General features: G+C 37.6%; 1 protein-coding gene across 1 annotated transcript in view; it reads left to right on the top strand.

Annotated features, from left to right (window-relative positions):
* LOC111192720 (transmembrane protein 26) overlaps positions 1 to 9,639 on the top strand; it is a 10,185-nt gene extending 546 nt beyond the window's left edge. Inside the window, exons 2-3 of the mRNA XM_022670944.2 lie at positions 3,015 to 3,156; positions 8,383 to 9,639. Of these exons, the coding sequence (XP_022526665.2) occupies positions 3,015 to 3,156; positions 8,383 to 9,018 (778 nt within the window). The 3' untranslated portion in view covers positions 9,019 to 9,639. The remainder of the gene's footprint in view (positions 1 to 3,014; positions 3,157 to 8,382) is intronic.
* Positions 9,640 to 9,875: the final 236 nt, after the last annotated feature.

The raw sequence follows: 9,875 nt of genomic DNA, 5'->3' as shown, positions 1-9,875 counted from the left end.
AGCGTACACCCCCACTTATTACACACACATGAACACACAGCAGCACAAACCCAACTTTTACATCAACAATAAACAGAATAGTAAATAAAATAACATTGCTGTTCCCGTAAATGAGCTGCTGGAGCTCCTTCACAGCGTCAACCAGCAGCTCAGTTTCCTCTGCTGAGAAGAGTTTGTTGGACACGTCCAGGTAGCTGCACCGTTACAATAGCAATCCACCAAAGTCAGAGCTCACCTGATCTACTCTTAAAGAGAATGATGAGCAAGAGACACTCTGATTGGTTAATTTCATGTTATGACCAAAATTAAACAAACCTATGATTAATTAAGAGAATTAGTACATGCGTTTTGTGTGTTTTGAGCCATTCAAGGTGTGGTATACGGTGTGTGTGTGGGGGGAATTAGCAGGGCTGATGGGGTAATTTGTGAGTAAAGCCCCTCTGGCCCTCATTATCATACTGTCTCCATCCTTTTTGTGCTGAAAATCAATCGATTGATCAATCAATCACCTGATCGAGCCATTTACCTCCCTACGTGGGCCTAAACTTCAGTTCCCCACATTACTGCTCACATTACTCACACAGCCGTTACTCAATAATTCATAATACTCCCAGAATTACATCTCCACCCCTTAACCTCAAGCTGATTATTATTATATTAATATTAATTTATTATTATTCATTCCACTACACGTCTTAGCTTTATTACTCTCTAGCCAATATGAATTATTCACTAACTACTGCTCCTATAAAAATAGAATTACAGTTAAAATGATTTAATCCGAGGTGTGAACGGCTTTCAAAGAATGTGCATTTACAGACAGTAGGATCCTGTTATAAGTGCAAAGAACTCAAAGAGCTCTATTTTAGTGATTTGGGTGTCAGTGTGTTTTTACTATCATAACGACGGGGAAAGTACAGCTTGAGCACTTCATTTTTAGACCACCACGCCCATTAATGTAGATATATATATTTACAAGCACTTTTGCTATTTAAACAATGCAGGCCTAAAAATGTGAAAATAGACTGTTGACGGGGTGTAAGATAGCAATGAGCATGGCGACACACCTTGAGGAGGGTGTAAGATAGTGGTCAAGAATAATAGACCCTCACACAGACTCTTATAATTTAAAGGGTTAATATTTATAGCTGAATAATGAGTCTAAGGTTTAAGAAATATAAAGTTTAAAGCTTTATTACAGAAGAAAGTGGGTCAAAGATTAGAGAGAAAACTCAGCGTCTCATTCAGAACAATTTACCAGGAACTAGATCAATAATCTTCTCTTGCTCATACATGCAAACATATCGCCTCTAATTGGCTAACAACACTGCAACATAGCAAAATGGACAAAAGTTAGAAAAAAATTAAAATAAAGACATTTTTACACTAATAACAGTCTTTGCAATGTCATATGTTACTTTATAACATGTGTTATAATGCTGAACCTGTTAAGTGCAGTTCAGCCACTGATCTAGTCTTAGAGTCTCTGTAAAACACCAAATTCACCGGAGATCCTATTTAAACCTATAGTTACTCACACACAGAGGTGGGTAGTAGGGATCGGCACATGCGCCGAGCTCCTAGAGCAAACTCCACGTCGGTGTGCGTATCAGTTTCAGCAAGTCACATGAACGATACAGGAACTGTTTCAAAAGGACACTAACGCGCCAAACTGTGTTTATAAGGAAGCGCATCTGTCGGGATGCATCTGCCAAAAACAAAAATACTGACTTTTTCATCCAAAACTACACTGTAAGAAAAGTAAGTACAGATTTGTACTTAAAAGAGTACAAAGCTTGTCGCTGGGGCTGTATCTTATATTGAGGTACAAAAAGTACCTTTCAGTAAAAGTCCTTTTTTTGTACCCATGGTTTTTGTGCCAGTATAGATTATAAAGATTATAAATGTTATCATCAACTAAATATGGCTCAAAAACTTGATGATCCAAAATTGTCTGGCTTTTAAATAAATAATGTGCAATTAAAATATATATTGTTTATTAGTACAGTGATGCAGAATACTGAATGTACCCTTTGGCTGCAGGTTAAATGGTATAAATTTGTACTTATTGCTGTTAGAAATTACTTTGTACTTCAGAGGGAACAAATCTGACCTTGTAAAGAACAAAATTGTACCTTTGAGGGTACAATTATGAAGAGTGTACCTTTGAGTACAAAAAAGTACTCATATCGTACCTCTGTTTTTTAGAGTTTATGAAACAGCCTTAAAGAAAAAAGAAAGTTTTCCGCTGTGTGGAACCATTTTGATCTTACATTGAAAAATAAGGTATTCGTTTTAATTGTGTTGTTGTTTAATCTGGTTCCTTTCAGAGCTTCAACTTGATCTATCTGAATCTAAATTCATCTCAAACTGACTCTTAGCATATTATTCATATTATGTTCTGCAGGTTAAATGTCGCATTTGATTGACAGAACTGTCCTATTTTAACAAATCCACCTCCTCAATGCTGGGGCATTATAGAGCCAAACATGAGAATGAAGTCCCAGATAGACCCAGGATGAATTTTCATGTTATGTTACATGTTCACATTATTTATTGACTGTATCTAAGAATACCAAAGATATTTTAAATGTAACTGAATATGTGAAATAATATAATATACAATAAAATACAATAACTTAAAACATATTTTGTATAGACTAGATCATAAAATCAGTCCGTCAGCTAGGTTGCCTTCAGGGATTTTTAAGGTCCAGTAGGTTTCAGTATTCAGTGACACAGTATCAGTACAGTATCAATACAGTTTCCCTATGGGTCGAAACGCTTCATGGCGCCTCATCTATCCATCACTAATGGGTAGTCCAGGTCCAGAAAGTAAAAATCCACTTTCAATCAATTTTTGTTTTTAACTAGTGTAAACAGAACAGTTCTAAACATCTAAACACCTACCTATCTCAATTGTACTTGTAACTGTATTTCTAACATTAAAATAACTTTTTCAGATTGTCTTCCCCTCACTCTGTTCCTCTCCTCTTTTATTCCGAGTTCTGCAGGTTCTCTCCGATGGTCTTCCTGTATCTCAGCACCGTTATTCCCTCCATCTGGTTCCTGGAGCTCAACCTCCTACCGTCTAAACAGCCAATCAACTCCTCATCTCCTGATCTTCAGCTTCTCTCCCACATCTCCACAGCAGCGGTAAAACAATCAATAAATATCTGAAATATATACAGCTCTGAAAAAAAAAATAAGAGAGCATTTAAAATTATGAGTTTTTTTTATTTTAGCAAATTGAAAACCTCTGGAATATAATCAAGAGGAAGATGGATGATCACAAACCATCAAACCACCAAACTGAACTGCTTGAATTTTTACACCAGGAGTAAAGCAGCATAAAGTTATCCAAAAGCAGTGTGTAAGACTGGTGGAGGAGAACATGATGCCAAGATGCATGAAATAAAAACTGTGATTAAAAACCAGGATTATTCCACCAAATATTGATTATTTCTGAACTCTTAAAACTTTATGAATATGAACTTGTTTTCTTTGCATTATTTGAGGTCTGAAAGCTCTGCATCTTTTTTGTTATTTCAGCCATTTCTCATTTTCTGTAAATAAATGCTCTAAATGAGAATATTTTTAATTGGAATTTGGGAGAAATGTTGTCTGTAGTTTATAGAATAAAACAACAATGTTCATTTTACTCAAACATAAACCTATAAATAGCAAAATCAGAGAAACTGATTCAGAAACTGAAGTGCTCTCTTCATTTTAATCCAGAGCTGTATATTGTTTTGTAATACAGTATCAGTTTTAGAAACATAGTATATATACTGAATGAGTAGTTGTGTGTAAAGATTGGTGTCAGAAGTGGTTCATTTAATGCCGTGTTTAAAACCCCGCCCACTAGAGGGCAGTGTTTTACTCTGTTGTTAGATCCCACTGTTCCTATGAGTCCTGTATAAGCTTTTATAATAAATCAGTACTAGTACATTATGTACTTAGTGTAAAGTATAAAAAACATGTATTAAAAAAAAGAGGTATTATAATTCCTTACATATTAAACGTTATTATGCCAGAATTTTATGACGGTGACTTTAACGTATAACATAGGCCATATATTGCATTATAAATGCAATCATAAAGAATTAATAATGCACGTTAAGGATTCACAGGAAGTATTAGCAATTTTTCTTTCTTTTTTTTAACTTTTTATAGATTTTATTTTATATATTATATATTATAATTATTATTAAGGTTTTTCTAAAATTTGATTTATACCATTTATCAACTTGCTTACAGGATCACAGTATATTGTAATATATTCATTTGTAAAATTATATATACAGTACCAGTCAAAAGTTTGGACACACTTTCTTATTAAGTGTTTTGATTTTTAATATAAAAAACTCTGATAAGAAATATAAAAATTCTGGTTTGTTTAACACTTGTTTAGTAAATAATTTCATATGTTATTTCTTCATAGTTTGTATGACTGTAGTATTAATCTACAATACAGAATAATTTAAAATAATGAAACCTTAGACTGGTACTGTAAATATGAATAAATTAATCAATAAATAAATAAATGAATTTGATCGGATATAATATGAAATATATTGGGTTCAAACTGTCTGCAATCAGAAACTTTGCTTGGTAAAATCTAATCCTATGAGTTTAGATCTTGATCTTTGTATTCTGAACATCAGACAGTCAGATCCAGCACCTGCACCGCCTCCAGATGCTTCTGGTCTTGACCTTTCCATCGGATCCGAGCAGCACAAAGCACAATTGATCGCCACGCTGTCGTATCAGACCCTGGTGTTTTCTATTTTTACACCATTTGAAAATGCCAGCTCCTTTTTACAGCGTCTGAGCATTTCCTGATACATAGATCAACACTGGAGATTAGTGAATATTAACATTACATTATTATTCAACCGCAAAATAAAATTAGGACAGGACGGAACATTTTAATTTAAAAAGTTGAAAGTTTCTTACATTTAATATCTCATTCCATCATTTATTTCATTCATTTTAAAGTGTAGTTGTGTCTAATAGGAATGAATGTCATGTGAGCTGGTTTTAGAGAAAAAAAGTGCTCCGGTGATCCGGTATAACACTGTTTTAGTCCAGTAGAGGAGTGGAATATTCATACATGCAAACATATCGCCTCTGACTGGCTAACAGCACTGCAACATAGCAAAATGGACAAAAGTTAGAAATGTTTTAAAATATAGACATTTTTACACATGTTACTTTACAACATGTGTACAACAATAATACCAAGCTAAGTGCAGTTCAGCCACTGACCTAGTCTTAGAGTCTCTGTAAAACACCAAATCCACCGGAGATCCTATTTAAACCTATAGTTACTTACACACAGAGGTGGAGAGTACAGGTCCAGAAAGTTAAAATCAACTTTCAATCAATTTTTACGTTTAACTATTGTAAACAGAACTGTTCTAAATTATTTTTACACCTACCTATCTCAATTGTACTTGGCTGGTGGTATTTTTCCTCCATAGACTAATTCTAACCATTTGTTTCTTAGCTTTGAATTACTGGGTAAAGTATATAAACACTGATGTGTTATTCGCACAAATAACACAGGAATGAACTGCATGCTGTTCCTAGCGCTGTTAGCTCCTCCTATCTGATGAGACTGCGTCGCCGCCCGGCTTCAGCTCTGCCTGTGGGCGGTCCTGAGCTGAAGGGGGCGGGGCCATGAATACTAATTTACAGGTTGACGTAGACACTGTGCTTTTCCATTTTTAGCGGAAGGAGACCTTTTTAATTGGCCTTTATTTGACTGCAGAGAGTTTGAACCCAAGATATTTTGTGTTTTAACTGCTCATCTCCATTTCCTTAATTAATAAACATCCATTCCAATCCAAACATCCAAAACACACAGTGATTCACTATTATTCACTGATAGATAAAACATGAAAACACTGGTGAACCTTCCCAGGAGTGACCGGCCGACTGACTGAAATTACTCCAAAAGGGCATGAAGAACTCATCCAGGAGATCCATAAAAAGAACCCAGAACAACATTTAAAGAACTGCAGGATCTATCTATCTATAAAACACATAATTTCAGAAAAAAAAGAACATCATACTGAACATAGCAAAACATGGTGGTGGTAGTGTGTTGTGATGGTCTGGAGCTGCTGGATAACTTGCTGTAAAATACAAAACCAGGAATTCTGCCGTTTATCAGAAAATCCTGAAGGAGAAAAATCCTCCATCAGTTCGTAACCTCAAGCTCAGGTGTACTTGGGTTCTGCAGCAGGACAATGACCTGAAGCACAGCAGCAGGTCCACTTCTGAATGGCGTAAAGTGGAAGTCTGATTGAGATGCTGTGGATGATCTTAAACAGGATGTTTATGCTGGAAAATCCTCCAATGTGTCTGAATTAAAACAATTCTAAATTCTGTAAAGAAGAGTGGAACTAAATTCCTCCACAGAGATGAGAAAGACTCTTTATCAGTTATCGGTAAAGATTGATTGATTGCAGTTGTTGCCACCAAATGAGTGGAACAACAATGTTACTAGATTTAGGGGTAAACACTTTTTTCACACTTTTTTTTACCTTAATAAATTAAAAAAAATAAATGTGTAGGGTGCAAATAAATTTACACAGCTCTATAAACCAGGAAGGATATCTGAAAAATTGACTATTCAGTTCCGTTTCATCTAAATTGCTAAATAACGTTAAATAACGAGTTGTTTGATCAGGATTGGCAGGTTGTAGGATTGAGAGTGGCTCTCTGTGGTCTACATCTTTCTCAGAAGCTCCTGAAACTCACTTTATTTCCCGGTATCTCCGAGCAGCAGAACCTCCCGGCCTCAGACTCCTGCCTCCATGCCTTTCTCAGAGGCTGGAGGAGCTGAAAGCTGTCAGAGAGATTGGGCGAGAGGCACGCCAGGCCGATGGCTCTCTCTCTGTGATGGGGTTAGCCTACAGACACTGATACGGATAAAGGGAATTCTGGGTAACTCTTAGAGCCAGGTGCCATCCTGAGGGGCACACAGTACAGCAGTCTGCTCTGAGTGATGCCCTGCAGAGTTCACGAGAAACCTAATCAGTCTGAGAGCCAGAAGAATACCACTCAAGTGTTTGGTGGCTTTAGTTATATACAGTGGTGTGAAAAAATATAATATATATATATAGCCTGGGAAAAAACAAAGCTGTTTTCAAAAGAACTTCATTTATCAAAGGAGAACTCCGGTGTAAAATGAGTTTTGGTGACTTTTGTTGTAGTAAAACAAGATAGAGATACAGAAATTTTAACAGTTTGTCCAAACACCCTTCAGACTGGGTGACACGGGGCATAATTTACCCTGATAAATCACTTTTTACACCGTTATCCAGCTCAAAGTAGCTCCACACCTCCTTACTAGAATCCAGAGAGCCCTGACATTTAAAACCAGGCATTAATAACTTAAAAAGTGCAGAAGAAACTTATTAAACACCAAGTTTACATCTCATAACGCTAACTTCAAATCCGAGCGCCGCCATCACTGCACTGATAATTGCATAGACATAGACATAGACTCTGCATAACCTGCCTCCTGGCTGCTATGTTATGCGGAGTCTGTGTAAATGCTCTGCGCCTCGTCTCTTTCACAAAAACACAGTTCAGTTAAATACTTAAAAACTGAAAGGTCTCATTACATCGTTTTTTTCATTCATTTGTCAAATGGGTTAGAGTTGTGGTCTGAGTCTGTGTTAGAGTCTGTGGTCTGTGATCCGGTATAACGCTGCTTTAGTCCGGTGGAGGATTTCAGCCCTTGTTCATGAATTTTTATACATGCTAACAGCACTGCGTCACTAGGAGGCAGCGAGACGCACAACAGTTAGAAACATTCCAAAATAAAGAAATTTTTACACTAATAACAGTCTTTGCAATGTGTAATGCCCTGTTAAATGCAGTTCAGCCACTGACCTAGCCTTAGAGTCTCTGTAAAACACCAAATCCACCGGAGATCCTATTTAAACCTACAGTTACTTACACACAGAGGTGGGTAGTCCAGGTCCAGAAAGTAAAAATCCACCCCGAGGTTTTGTCAGCTGAGCCGCAGGAGAGCCGCCCAGGCAGTACACCTATCATACAGGTACCTATCTCAATTGTACTTGGCTGGTGGTGTTTTTCCTCCATAGACTAATTCTAAACATTTGTTTCTTAGCTCTGAATTACTGGGTAAAGTATATAAACACTGATGTGTTATTCGCACAAATAACACAGGAATGAACTGCATGCTGTTCCTAGCGCTGTTAGTTATCTCCTATCTGTCGAGACGGAGTCGTGATACTGATAATAAAATCTACCAATAGCTCTGTAGATGTATATATTATAGTATAGTATATTAAAGTGTATTATAATTGATTGATCATTAATTTTCTATATTCTGTTTAGGGTCTATCTGAGCTGGATCCGGAGAACTGGGCTGCAGGTTTGGAGCAGACCATGCTCATCGTTCTGGTTCTGGGTCGCTGGCTCATGCCTAAAGGGGACATGTCCCGAGACCAGCTGTCCCAGCTCCTCATGGTCTACGTGGGACTGGGGGCGGACATCCTGGACATCTTCGACACCTTCAAGGAGCCGGAGGTGAAGACCAAGCGCATCGTCATCATCGTAGGGCTGAGTCTCTTCTCCTGGGCTTTAATGCAGTTTCCTCTGGTTCTGACCCAGACGAGTCCCACCACCCCGGCCCAGGCAGAGACCCAGGACCCAGCAGACGGGGACAGGACAGGGACGTCTACGTCCTGCTGCTCCAGTGAGGTCTGGAGCCTCCTGCTCACCGTCGGGCTGCAGGACGGTCCTTTCTTGGTGTACCGGCTTTACCTGATGATCCGAGAGAACGTTCTCAACCAGCTAATGATCTTCTTCACCTGTAAGAACATCCTGATCGTCCTGCTGGAGCTGTACAGGATCGGAGTTGTGCATTTTACTCTGGGAAGTCCTAAAAATGGAGATAGGTCACCTGAAGAACCTCAACGCCAGTTTGAAAAGGTGGAAGCTGAAGTTTTAGAACCTAACAGTGAGGATTAAATGTCCAGAACAGTTCTAAATGTCCAGAACTTTAAAACTCTATCCGGACGAGATTAGTTTCTATAAAAAATATTTCACACTTCTACTCTTTAGTGATAAAACTCCTGCATCCGGACTGCAGTTGAAAAACCAATGAGGAGGACCAGTGAGTTTTTAGGCTTTTTTTCTCGGTCACATGACATCATCGCAGCGTTCAGTAGCTCCTCCATTTCCACTCGCTGTTGTGTTTTTAACATGGATCTCCGTGGAAACTGTTGCACGCCCAAAGTGTACAGTAATTAGGGTGAGTGGCAGTGGACAAATAGCTATTTTATTAAAAGCGAGGAGACGAAACTCAGAGATGAGCGTCCGGACGGGACTAAAATTACCGGAGGAGCACAGAGTTCAGAGAAAAACATAATAATATAATTATAATATAATATATAATTCAGCCTGTAATTTTCTCAGAGGACGTCTGAGAAAAACACGTACATGATCGTTCTGGACGGAAATAAAACCACAGAGGATAAAGAGAAAATTACCCAGAACCCCCTAAGAAACTAATCCGATCCAGATAGAGTTTTGTTGTCTGAAAGTATTTTTCCCAGAAAAGTTTTGCAATTACACATGTTTTGTTGTACACATGTTTATTTCCTTTGTGTGTATTGCTACAACACACAACAAAACTGAGGAAAAAAAGCCAAAATTTATATAATTTTCCACAAAATTAAAAAAATTATTGCCACCCTCAACCTATTTTTTGGTTGCACACCTTTGAAAAAAAAAATACTAAAATCAATCTCTTCCTTTAACCATTAACAAGCTTCTTAAACCTCTCTGGACCACTTTTCTTTAGCAAACTCCAGCTCCAGGTCTCT

The sequence above is a fragment of the Astyanax mexicanus genome, chromosome 12 (assembly GCF_023375975.1).
Source record: "Astyanax mexicanus isolate ESR-SI-001 chromosome 12, AstMex3_surface, whole genome shotgun sequence".
Classification (NCBI taxonomy): domain Eukaryota; kingdom Metazoa; phylum Chordata; class Actinopteri; order Characiformes; family Acestrorhamphidae; genus Astyanax; species Astyanax mexicanus.
Note: the sequence above shows the minus strand (reverse complement) of the source record. Positions and strands in the feature narration are given on the sequence as shown.